At 33.2% G+C, this 14,609-nt stretch overlaps 1 protein-coding gene across 1 annotated transcript in view; it reads left to right on the plus strand.

Moving 5' to 3' along the window:
- The first annotated feature begins 3,471 nt into the window (after window positions 1-3,471).
- Window positions 3,472-14,609, plus strand: part of LOC102803484 (uncharacterized) — a 31,685-nt gene continuing 20,547 nt past the window's right edge. The window contains exon 1 of the mRNA XM_085503536.1: window positions 3,472-3,589. Within this exon, the coding sequence (XP_085359662.1) occupies window positions 3,553-3,589 (37 nt within the window). The 5' untranslated portion in view covers window positions 3,472-3,552. The remainder of the gene's footprint in view (window positions 3,590-14,609) is intronic.

Consider the following 14,609-nt stretch of genomic DNA (forward strand, 5'->3'; position numbering starts at 1 on the left):
ACATGTTATCCTTATTACGAAATTGCTATCCTTATTACGAACATGCTATCCTTATTATGAACATGCTATCCTTATTACGAACATGCTATCCTTATTACGAACACGCTATTCTTATTGCGAACATGCTATCCTTATTACGAACATGCTATCCTTTTTATGAACATGTTATCCTTATTACGAACATGCTATCCTTATTATGAACATGCTATCCTTATTATGAACATGTTATCCTTATTACGAACATGCTATCCTTATTCTGAACATGCTATCCTTATTATGAACATGCTATCCTTATTATGAACATGTTATCCTTATTATGAACATGCTATCCTTATTATGAACATGCTATCCTTATTATGAACACGCTATCCTTATTGCGAACATGCTATCCTTATTATGAACATGTTATCCTTATTACGAACATGCTATCCTTATTGCGAACATGTTATCCTTATTATGAAAATGCTATCCTTATTACGAACATGCTATCCTTATTACGAACATGCTATCCTTATTGCGAACATGCTATTCTTATTTTGAACATGCTATTCTTATTATGAACATGTTATCCTTATTACGAAATTGCTATCCTTATTACGAACATGTTATCCTTATTATGAACATGCTATCCTTATTACGAACATGCTATCCTTATTGCGAACATGCTATTCTTATTATGAACATGCTATTCTTATTATGAACATGTTATCCTTATTACGAAATTGCTATCCTTATTACGAACATGCTATCCTTATTATGAACATGCTATCCTTATTACGAACATGCTATCCTTATTGCGAACATGTTATCCTTATTACGAACATGCTATCCTTATTATGAACATGCTATCCTTATTACGAACATGCTATACTTATTATGAACATGCTATCCTTATTACGAACATGTTATCCTTATTACGAACATGCTATCCTTATTACGAACATGCTATCCTTATTACGAACATGCTATCCTTATTGCGAACATGCTATTCTTATTATGAACATGCTATTCTTATTATGAACATGTTATCCTTATTACGAACATGTTATCCTTATTACGAACATGCTATCCTTATTACGAACATGCTATCCTTATTACGAACATGCTATCCTTATTGCGAACATGCTATCCTTATTATGAACATGCTATCCTTATTACGAACATGCTATACTTATTATGAACATGTTATCCTTATTACGAACATGCTATCCTTATTATGAACATGCTATCCTTATTACGAACATGCTATACTTATTATGAACATGTTATCCTTATTACGAACATGCTATCCTTATTATGAACATGCTATCCTTATTACGAACATGCTATACTTATTATGAACATGTTATCCTTATTACGAACATGTTATCCTTATTACGAACATGCTATCCTTATTACGAACATGCTATCCTTATTATGAACATGTTATCCTTATTACGAAATTGCTATCCTTATTACGAACATGCTATTATTATTACGAACACGCTATCCTTATTACGAACATGCTATCCTTATTACGAACACGCTATCCTTATTACGAACATGCTATCCTTATTACGAACATGCTGTCCTTATTACGAACATGCTATCCTTATTACGAACACGCTATCCTTATTACGAACATGCTATCCTTATTATGAACATGTTATCCTTATTACGAACATGCTATTATTATTATGAACATGTTATCCTTATTACGAACATGCTATCCTTATTACGAGCACGCTATCCTTATTACGAACATGCTATCCTTATTACGAACATGCTATTATTATTATGAACATGTTATCCTTATTACGAACATGCTATCCTTATTACGAGCACGCTATCCTTATTATGAACATGCTATCCTTATTACGAACATGCTATCCTTATTACGAACATGCTATCCGTATTACGAACATGCTATCGTTATTACGAACACGCTATCCTTATTACGAACATGCTATCCTTATTATGAACATGTTATCCTTATTACGAACATGCTATTATTATTACGAACACGCTATCCTTATTACGAACATGCTATACTTATTACGAACACGCTATCCTTTTTACGAACATGCTATCCTTATTACGAACATGCTATCCTTATTATGAACATGTTATCCTTATTACGAAATTGCTATCCTTATTACGAACATGCTATCTTTATTACGAACATGCTATCCTTATTATGAACATGCTATCCTTATTACGAACATGCTATACTTATTGCGAACATGCTATCCTTATTACGAACATGCTATCCTTATTATGAACATGTTATCCTTATTACGAAATTGCTATCCTTATTACAAACATGCTATCCGTATTACGAACATGCTGTCCTTATTACGAACATGATATTTTTATTACGAACATGTTATCTTTATTACGAACATGTTATCCTTATTATGAACATGCTATCCTTATTACGAACATGCTATATTTATTACGAACCTGCTATATTTATCACGAACATGCTATCCTTATTACATACATGCTATCCTTATTACGAACATGCTATCCTTATTACGAACATGCTATCCTTATTACGAACATGCTATCCTTATTATGAACATGCTATCCTTATTACGAACCTGCTAACGGACATGATAACATTTTACATTTTTGAAGTTTTAAAACGCCTTTAAATCGCTAATTGCAGCAACTTATGATGTTTTAGTTGAAATAAAAGTTTCCTTTCTAGAAATCGGTATCATGGTCGTCACGCCACGCATGAGCGAGATGTATGGGTCTCAGATAAACAACGAGTACAAACAAGACGTTACGGAGTTTTATTTAAGTACTTTTTAGGTGATTGGAATGTATCGAAGAAGTCAGTGGCGGTAATTAGTGCAAGTCGCGCACAGGTCAAACCTTATTCTTGTGATTTCCATTAGAAGAGTGCATTGGATTGTGGGAAAATCAATGTTTATCAACACAAATGATGCACATGCGCAGCGAGATGACTGCCGCCCTTTAAAAATAATCCAGAGTTCAAAATATGACTAGACTTAAAGTAATTTGACTGTTCTCATGGGCACTAGACAATAAAGTTAAACTGCAAAATTATAAGTACAATTTATTTTATACTTCCTTGGTGTATTTTCATGTATATAGAATAGAATAGAATAGAATAGAATAGAATAGAATAGAATAGAATAGAATAGAATAGAATAGAATAGAATAATGCTTTATTAAATCCTTAATGAAATGATAATCTGACGTTTCAGTTTTGGTAATTGCTGTATTAAAGCAATAATATTATTATATAAATACACAATGTGTCTTATAACTTATCTTACTTTGAAAAATAATAATAGACAAGTAAAGGTTGTATAATGTTGTAGGTCGGGTTTACCATGTGCATCTGTATACGTTTTAAAAGCATACCAATCACTGCATGAGTTTGTGTCGTGGCTATTTCAACCATGAACCGGAGCTGCAATATGTTCTTCCCGTGAACCGAAACAACGAAGAGCGCTGCAGTTAGGAACTGCCACAAGAGGGCGAGGTAAACGACGATGCACAAGACACACGCCAAGGTTGAAGAGCTGATTCAACGCGATGGCCCCTTTATGGAATGAGTCTTCCCGCCTCACACGTAAGTACGGTAACGTTGAATGCTTACAGCTGCAAAGAACCATGCCGTGGTACTTGTCGTACACTTACATGCGTCACAATTTAGAGCACTACATGTTCCAGCCCCGTGCTCTACCCACCATAACGCACGGCCTGTCCGAATCCACTGACATCATTAACAGTGTTTTTTGTTTACTGTTTATAATTTGACCAATCAGAGTGGGTTTTACATTCAAACATTCTGTTTGGGTGTACTGAAACTGTCTTTGTTGAAATGCTTTTATGTACCTTGTTTTCAAATCTCTATCAGATAGCTACTCTCTGCACAACAAAAGTATTCATTTCATTTTCATAAATACTTATATATTTCACAATTCAAACTGAAATGTAGAATGATAGAAAGATTGTATTTTTAAGGATGCATAATATTATAAAGATTATTATTATACATCTGTCACCATAAGACCATAAGTTACAGCGTGCCGTAATTTTGCGGTATTTTACGGGTATTTCAGGTATCCTCGCAATAACCTCATATTATTATTAACTGAAACAATAGGTTGATTGAATAACATTGGAACATTTCGTATTGACATTGTTGCGCACTGTGCTTGTTTATTTCAACTGCCATTGAAATTTTCAAATATGAGTGGCTTTCACAGTGAGCTGCTTTCGCAGTGAATAGAGCTTTAATTGTCACAGTAATTGATCCTTTCATCAGAGTTGAGAATTATTGTTTATTGTGTCATTAACAACTGGTGTTAATCTGCAAATACCATCCTTAGGAGCTGTTAATTTTTCCTCATACTGTAATTTGTGCAGTTGCTTTGCCAGGAGTTCCTAAATAAGACCCATGCTCTGATAATGCCCCCTTGTTTCTTACTTTGACCGAAAAATATTTGACCGCTATAACATAATATCCCAGATGAGGAAATAAACATCACTCACGCCAAACAAACGTTGTTAATCCACAATCAATCGCCATAGCAAACGAGGGGCTCCAACATGTTTGATGTCACAATGGAAAGTTTCGACGGCGCAGAGACCTGCGAACTTGTGGGCTGCTTCCTGCTTTCACAGCTCAAAGCACAGTTAGGAAAGAACGTTCACATTTGTCTATACGAATATGATGGTTTAATCGCCTTAGACGCCACATCCAAAGAGACTGAAAAAATAAAAAAAGCTATCTGTTGCGTGTTTAAAAACAATAGCCTAAAGATCGCGATCGAAGCAAACAAGAAAATCGTAAACTTCCTTGATGTCACGCTAAACCTCATTGAAAGTTCGTACAGTCCCTTCATAAAGCCTAATGCCAACTTAGTATATGTACACAAGGAGATTAATCACCCACCTGCCATCACACAGAATATCCCGGCCAGGATTAACAAGCGTCTTTCTTCAGTATCGTCAGATAAGAAGATGTTTGACATCGCGGCACCACCCTACCAAAAAGCTCTACGCGAAAGCAGCTGCAAACACCAATGAAAGTTTGAGGCCCCCACGGACAAAGGTAAAAAACAAACAGCCATGTAGTAATGTCGTTTGGTTCAACCCACCATATAGCTGCAACGTCCACAAAAACATTGGCAAGCGATTCCTGGATCTAATCGACTAGTGCTTTCCTATCAGGAATAATCTCTAGAAAATACTTAACAGAAATACAATCAAAGTCAGCTATAGCTGTATGAACAATATCAAAGATACCATCATCAATAAAAACAAACACCAACTCACGACCGAAAAAAACACTACGACTGACGAAACGAAAGCCAACAAGTTATGCAATTGCCAGAAAAAACAACATGTTCACTAGACGGGAAGTGTTTGCAGTCTAGCAGTATACCAAGCGGAAGTTACGCGTTTAGACAAACAAACCAGCGAAACGTTCGTCGGACTTGCTGGTAATGAGTTCAAAACAAGGTACAGAAACCACACGGCCTCATTTCGCAATCGGGCCTCCAGAAATGTGACAGAACTAAGTAAACACGTCTGGTCACTCAAAGAAAAAGATATTGAATATAAAATACAATGGAAAATTCTTGCTCGCGGTATCCCGTATGATAGCTCCAGCAAACGATGCATTTTATGTTTGAAGGACAAATTTATCATAATTTTTAGACCCCACCACTCCACACTAAACAAAAGAAATGAACTCGTGTCATCATGCCGACACAGATCAAAAGCTCTAATATGTAACAATTAAACTTTCTATTTAGTTTTAATTAACGTTAATTTGCGAAGTTTATAATGTATGCTCTTTGGTGCAGTGAATTATTAAACATAAAGCTCCTGATGAGTGAGGTACTTGTACCTTACGAAACAGTGCTGTCGAGTTTCAATATTCATATACATTGTAGTTGCGTATTAATTTCTCTATCACCGTATTCACCCGCATCAAGATCAGACCCAGACAATTTCAGGGGAGTGGCTTTGTCCGGTTGCTTGGATAAGCTATTCACTGCCACACTAAATAATAGATTAATGAAATATTTAGAGAAAAATAATTTATACTCTCCTTATCAATTCGGTTTCCGTAGAAATAGACGAACGACAGATTGTTTATTTATCCTAAAATCTATAGAAGTATATTCCCTCAGAATACTCAAAAAATTCAAAAAGTAAAAAATTTTATGCATGCTTCGTAGACTATAAGAAGGCATTCGATAGCATGTGGCGTGATGGATTATATTGGAAATTGCAAAAATATGGTATCACCGGAAATATTTACAACCTCATAAAAAATATGTATAGTGGGGTATCCTACAAGGTAAAAACAAATAAAGGGCTCACAAATGAATTTGATTCATTTATGGGGGTAAAACAAGGCTGTAATATAATTCCAACTTTATTTAGTTTATTCATTAATGACTTGCCGGAAAAAATAAAATCTGCAAATGGCAACCCCCCCCCCCCCCCCCGAACTAAACAGCCAAAAACTAAACTGCATTTTATTTGCTGATGACGTCCTAATATTATCACAGACCCAGGAAGGTATGCAGTGCAGCATAGATGCACTGGCAAAATACAGCAATTCTTGGAAACTATCAGTAAGCCTAAATAAAACTAAATTAATGGTATTCAATAAAAGAAATCATACATTAAATAGGAAGTCGGTGTTTTATGAGGGAAATGAAATTGCCACAGTAGATAGTTTTAATTACCTGGGTATAGTTTTCACACCAAATGGAAAATTCAAACCTGCATCCAATACTTTAAAAGAGAAAAATATGAAAGTAATGTTTTCACTAAAGCAGTCTTTATTAACATTATCACATTATAAAATTAGCACAGCATTGAATTTATTTGATAAATTAATTGTACCAATTATTAATTATGGGTGTGAAGTATGGGGAGAAGAATCAGCAAAACATAGTAACATTATAGAAAGTGTATAGTTTGCATTCTGTAGATTTCTTTTAGGTGTCAGAAAAAATGCAACAAAAAATGCTGTTCTTGGAGAGCTGAACGTCAAAATTAGAACACATATGATAAAATAGTGGTTGAGACTAAAATCCCTAGAAATTTCCAGCATTGTATAGCAACTGTCTTTATGGAAATAGAAACTTGGAAAACAGGTTGGGTAGAAAGAATGGAAGAAATAACTAAAAACATCAATCTTTCAGAATTATCAAAACAACATGAAAGGAAAATAGTGGAGGTACTCAGAGAAAATTATGTAAAAACATGAAGAAGGGAATTATTTAATCACAGCAGAATGAATGGAGCAACAAACAAACAAACAAACAAACAAACTAAAAGAAGGAACATAGTAACTCCATCAAATTAGACTGCTGGTAGTTTTAATGCAATGGCATATTTAGTAGCATAGTAGTTTTATTGTTATACTAATTCTCATGTTTTCTCATTTTTTTTCTCTTCCATTCTTAGTTACATTAGTCAATGTTTTATCCGTAATTGAGTGAATTGTACTTCAGTTTTGTTTTGTCCTAAATAATAACATTAGCTCATGTTTTTTCCTTGTTCTATAATTATATGTATTTAATGTGCTATTTGTGATATTAGTTGTGTGAAGTATTATTTCTGTTTTTGTTTTACAACCTTAAAATTACTCTTTGTAGTAGATGAATAAAGTAGATGTTGTAGTGTTGAATAAAATTATTCTTATTATTATATACTTTGTATTGAGCACTTTTGTTTTGGAATAATCGACTTTCATATCTACACTATATATATATATATATATAGTGTAGATATGAAAGTCTATATATATATATATACATACGTACATGGACAGAGAAATTAAGACACGACTACATGAGTAAAGTTCACTCTACAGTACTGTTTCGTAAGGTACATGGAGTACCTCACTCATCAGAAGTTAAGACTTTATTAAATAAACCACCGAAACAGACTATGTTATAAGCGCTACAGATTTGCATTACAATGGAGTGTGTTTACGATATTAAAACTAGTTGTTGCATAGCAACGATTTGGCTCTGTGTCTACAGAAAGAAAAAGCTCATTTCTTTTATTTAAACTACAGTAATGTGGTTGGAAAATTATAATTATTATTATAATTATTATAAATTATATTGTTTCCGAGCGAAAATACCAGCGAAGATTCTCAGGGAACAAATATTAGTGCTGTAATTCACTCTGATGGGGGAATGGCTGACAAAGGTCAAAAACAAATTTGGGGACTACAAAAACAAAACAAAAAACAATTAGATGCATGTGAATTTCACGACAAACGTTTCAACAAATGTTTCAATGTCCTGGTTATCTCTGGTGCGACTGCAGTCTTTGAAACAGATTTGAGAGACTGTAAAAATGCAATTTATGGCATGTGACTTCAAAACCCAATTTAATGTACGTGAATATCCCAACAATGGTTTAACTTTTCCAGTTGTCTGTGGTGTGGGAAAATAAAGATGGCAACAAAGGTCAAAATCAGTGTTATGCTAATTTGATTTCTGGTATGTTAGTTGAAAGATTTTTTGAATTTTCTTGGCGATAGCTACGTGAATTTAAACTAAAACGTTATCGGCAAGATTCCAAGAGGGAAAAACTTGTTTTTTTATGCTATGAAAAAGTGAAGACCTTGAACATACTTTATGTACTTTAGTATAGCATCATCATCATAATGCTTGTATGTTCATGTGCTGTAAGTCACAGAGCACATACCTAGCGGCCGTCCCTCAACAAATAATTTAGCCAAGACATTTTCTGTGTCAAAATCATGAAACTATTCATTTTTACGCCATCTGGGAAGTTCAAGTTACTAAACGAAGTACAGGACGACAAAGCTGAAATATCCAAGAACCAACACATACCAAAAATTGTATCTTAAAAGTGAATAGTATTCGTGGTGTATTTTAAGTTTATCCGGACTAGAAGTGGGAATTTGTTACTATTCTAAATATCCAAACATATTTTAGTATAAGGTAGTAATAAAAAGAATGGCTTTGTGGCGGCAAAAGTACAAGATTTACCATCACTAGTGTGCAATTTTAAGTGTTCATTTCGTCTCGATAATAGTTGTAGAGATGACAATCCATGAAGAAATGTAATTTATCTATCTACAGTTTTATTATGAGGACAGTTTATGCAAGTTTTGGATTGAGTGTATCTATCTGTTTCAATAGCAAGGTTATGGTTACTGGTTCTAAATTTACATAAAGTGACCTTTTCTTTGAGGGGAAATAAAGATAAATATGGTTCATAAGTATAAGTATATTTAAACATTACATATGTTCTAAGCTTTGTTTTTTCTTTAACACATTCTTTCCAGAATTCATTGTAATCCTTTTTAGCTCATTATACTTTGTTTTGAATCCTGTGTTAAATTGTCTCTCATTATAATTTGTTTTGAATCCTGTGTTAAATTGGGGCTAATCTGCACTGGCTCGGAAGGTTGTAAATGATTAGCTAGTTTGAATTTGCATAACAATACTGACAATGAACGTGCATTCAACGCCACAAGTTTTTTGTTTTTTTAGCCAATCAGAATTCATCTTCCGAGCCAGTGCAGATCAGCCGTTAAATTGTCTCTCATTATAATTTGTTTTGAATCCTGTGTTAAATTGTCTCTCATTATATATTTGTTTTGAATCCTGTGTTAAATTGTCTCTCATTATAATTTGTTTTGAATCCTGTGTTAAATTGTCTCTCATTATAATTTGTTTTGAATCCTGTGTTAAATTGTCTCTCATTATAATTTGTTTTGAATCCTGTGTTAAATTGTCTCTCATTATAATTTGTTTTGAATCCTGTGTTAAATTGTCTCTCATTATAATTTGTTTTGAATCCTGTGTTAAATTGTCTCTCATTATAATTTGTTTTGAATCCTGTGTTAAATTGTCTCTCATTATAATTTGTTTTGAATCCTGTGTTAAATTGTCTCTCATTATAATTTGTTTTGAATCCTGTGTTAAATTGTCTCTTATTATAATTTGTTTTGAATCCTGTGTTAAATTGTCTCTCATTATATATTTGTTTTGAATCCTGTGTTAAATTGTCTCTCATTATAATTTGTTTTGAATCCTGTGTTAAATTGTCTCTCATTATATATTTGTTTTGAATCCTGTGTTAAATTGTCTCTCATTATAATTTGTTTTGAATCTTGTGTTAAATTGTCTCTCATTATAATTTGTTTTGAATCCTGTGTTAAATTGTCTCTCATTATAATTTGTTTTGAATCCTGTGTTAAATTGTCTCTCATTATATATTTGTTTTGAATCCTGTGTTAAATTGTCTCTCATTATAATTTGTTTTGAATCTTGTGTTAAATTGTCTCTCATTATAATTTGTTTTGAATCCTGTGTTAAATTGTCTCTCATTATATATTTGTTTTGAATCCTGTGTTAAATTGTCTCTCATTATAATTTGTTTTGAATCCTGTGTTAAATTGTCTCTCATTATTATTTGTTTTGAATCCTGTGTTAAATTGTCTCTCATTATAATTTGTTTTGAATCCTGTGTTAAATTGTCTTTCATTATAATTTGTTTTGAATCCTGTGTTAAATTGTCTCTCATTATAATTTGTTTTGAATCCTGTGTTAAATTGTCGCTCATTATAATTTGTTTTGAATCCTGTGTTAAATTGTCTCTCATTATAATTTGTTTTGAATCCTGTGTTAAATTGTCTCTCATTATAATTTGTTTTGAATCCTGTGTTAAATTGTCTCTCATAATTTGTTTTGAATCCTGTGTTAAATTGTCGCTCATTATAATTTGTTTTGAATCCTGTGTTAAATTGTCTCTCATTATAATTTGTTTTGAATCCTGTGTTAAATTGTCTCTCATTATAATTTGTTTTGAATCCTGTGTTAAATTGTCTCTCATTATAATTTGTTTTGAATCCTGTGTTAAATTGTCTCTCATTATATATTTGTTTTGAATCCTGTGTTAAATTGTCTCTCATTATAATTTGTTTTGAATCCTGTGTTAAATTGTCTCTCATTATAATTTGTTTTGAATCCTGTGTTAAATTGTCGCTCATTATAATTTGTTTTGAATCCTGTGTTAAATTGTCTCTCATTATATATTTGTTTTGAATCCTGTGTTAAATTGTCTCTCATTATATATTTGTTTTGAATCCTGTGTTAAATTGTCTCTCATTATAATTTGTTTTGAATCCTGTGTTAAATTGTCTCTCATTATAATTTGTTTTGAATCCTGTGTTAAATTGTCGCTCATTATAATTTGTTTTGAATCCTGTGTTAAATTGTCTCTCATTATAATTTGTTTTGAATCCTGTGTTAAATTGTCTCTCATTATATATTTGTTTTGAATCCTGTGTTAAATTGTCGCTCATTATAATTTGTTTTGAATCCTGTGTTAAATTGTCTCTCATTATAATTTGTTTTGAATCCTGTGTTAAATTGTCTCTCATTATATATTTGTTTTGAATCCTGTGTTAAATTGTCGCTCATTATAATTTGTTTTGAATCCTGTGTTAAATTGTCTCTCATTATAATTTGTTTTGAATCCTGTGTTAAATTGTCTCTCATTATATATTTGTTTTGAATCCTGTGTTAAATTGTCTCTCATTATAATTTGTTTTGAATCCTGTGTTAAATTGTCTCTCATTATATATTTGTTTTGAATCCTGTGTTAAATTGTCGCTCATTATAATTTGTTTTGAATCCTGTGTTAAATTGTCTCTCATTATATATTTGTTTTGAATCCTGTGTTAAATTGTCTCTCATTATAATTTGTTTTGAATCCTGTGTTAAATTGTCGCTCATTATAATTTGTTTTGAATCCTGTGTTAAATTGTCTCTCATTATATATTTGTTTTGAATCCTGTGTTAAATTGTCGCTCATTATAATTTGTTTTGAATCCTGTGTTAAATTGTCTCTCATTATATATTTGTTTTGAATCCTGTGTTAAATTGTCGCTCATTATAATTTGTTTTGAATCCTGTGTTAAATTGTCTCTCATTATATATTTGTTTTGAATCCTGTGTTAAATGTCTCTCATTATAATTTGTTTTGAATCCTGTGTTAAATTGTCTCTCATTATAATTTGTTTTGAATCCTGTGTTAAATTGTCTCTCATAATTTGTTTTGAATCCTGTGTTAAATTGTCTCTCATTATAATTTGTTTTGAATCCTGTGTTAAATTGTCGCTCATTATATATTTGTTTTGAATCCTGTGTTAAATTGTCTCTCATTATAATTTGTTTTGAATCCTGTGTTAAATTGTCTCTCATTATAATTAGTCCCCGTTCGGACGGAGTCCGAAAACGGGGACTTATGTTTTGCCCTGTGTGCGTCCGTCCGTCCGTCCGTCCGTCCGTCCGTCCGTGATCACCTGTATCTCGAACATGCATGGGCCGATTATGTTCAAACTTCACTCATACATCACACATTATATGGGACATATGCACATGCATTTTTTTCATGATCCGATTAACGATAGCCGAATAGCGGCCATTTTAAGGCCGAAAATGCATCAAAATCGCACATTTTCACCATTCCGGACCCGGATCTCAGTTATGCATGGACGGATTTCGTTCAAATTTGGTACATACATTAAACATAATAGGACCTTGATGTACGTCATTTTTTTTTTCGGATCAAGTTCGAAATGGCCGACTGGCGGCCATTTTGTTTTAAAGAATTCAGTTCTGGATCCGTATCCGAGACATGTCTGGATTGATCAAGTTCAAACTTCACACGCACAAGGTACATCATGTCACAAATATGTATGTGCATTTGTTTCATGATCCCATTAACGATAGCCAAACGGCGGCCGCTTTAAGGCCGAAAATGCATTGAAATCGCACATTTTCACCATAACGGACCCAGATCTCAGTTATGCATGGACGGATTTCATTCAAATTTGGTACATACATTAAACATAATAGGACCTTGATGCACGTCATTTTTTTTTTCAGATCAAGTTCGAAATGGCCGACTGGCGGCCATTTTGTTTTAAAGAATTCAGTTCTGGATCCGTATCTGAGACATGTCTGGATTGGTATCTGAGACATGTCTGGATTGATCAAGTTCAAACTTCACACACACAAGGTACATCATGTCACAAATATGTATGTGCATTTGTTTCATGATCCCATTAACGATAGCCAAATGGCGGCCGCTTTAAGGCCGAAAATGCATTGAAATTGCACATTTTCACCATTCCGGACCCAGATCTCAGTTATGCATGGACGGATTTCATTCAAATTTGGTACATACATTAAACATAATAGGACCTTGATGCACGTCATTTTTTTTTTCAGATCAAGTTCGAAATGGCCGACTGGCGGCCATTTTGTTTTAAAGAATTCAGTTCTGGATCTGTATCCGAGACATGTCTGGATTGATCAAGTTCAAACTTCACACGCACAAGGTACATCATGTCACAAATATGTATGTGCATTTGTTTCATGATCCCATTAACGATAGCCAAATGGCGGCCGCTTTAAGGCCGAAAATGCATTGAAATCGCACATTTTCACCATTCCGAACCCGGATCTCAGTTATGCATGGACGGATTTCGTTCAATTTTGGTACTTACATTAAACATAATAGGACCTTGATGTACGTCATTTTTTTTTTCGGATCAAGTTCGAAATGGCCGACTGGCGGCCATTTTGTTTTAAAGAATTCAGTTCTGGATCTGTATCTGAGACATGTCTGGATTGATCAAGTTCAAACTTCACACGCACAAGGTACATCATGTCACAAATATGTATGTGCATTTGTTTCATGATCCCATTAACGATAGCCAAATGGCGGCCGCTTTAAGGCCGAAAATGCATTGAAATCGCACATTTTCACCATTCCGAACCCGGATCTCAGTTATGCATGGACGGATTTCGTTCAAATTTGGTACTTACATTAAACATAATAGGACCTTGATGCACGTCATTTTTTTTCCGGATCAAGTTCGAAATGGCCGACTGGCGGCCATTTTCTTAAAGAATTCAGTTCTGGATCCGTATCCAAGACATGTCTGGATTGATCAAGTTCAAACTTCACACACACATGGTGCATCATGTCACAAATAGATATGTGCATTTGTTTCATGATCCGCTTAACAATAGCTGAATGATGGCCATTTTAAGACCGAAAATGCATTAAAATCATGTATTTTCACAATTCCGGAACCAGATCTCAGTCATGCATGGATGGATTTTGTTCAGATTTAGTACAATGTGTTGTACATATGCAGGTGCATTTCGGTCATGATCTGCTTTGAATGTATATGTCACTCAAATATGAACGGAACGGAGACGTGTCATTGACAATGACTTGTTTGTTTTGAATCCTGTGTTAAATTGTCTCTCATTATATATTTGTTTTGAATCCTGTGTTAAATTGTCGCTCATTATAATTTGTTTTGAATCCTGTGTTAAATTGTCTCTCATTATAATTTGTTTTGAATCCTGTGTTAAATTGTCTCTCATTATAATTTGTTTTGAATCCTGGGTTAAATTGTCTCTCATTATATATTTGTTTTGAATCCTGTGTTAAATTGTCTCTCATTATATATTTGTTTTGAATCCTGTGTTAAATTGTCGCTCATTATAATTTGTTTTGAATCCTGTGTTAAATTGTCTCTCATTATA

Source organism: Saccoglossus kowalevskii, chromosome 9 (assembly GCF_978046115.1).
Source record: "Saccoglossus kowalevskii chromosome 9, keSacKowa6.1, whole genome shotgun sequence".
NCBI classification, from domain to species: domain Eukaryota; kingdom Metazoa; phylum Hemichordata; class Enteropneusta; family Harrimaniidae; genus Saccoglossus; species Saccoglossus kowalevskii.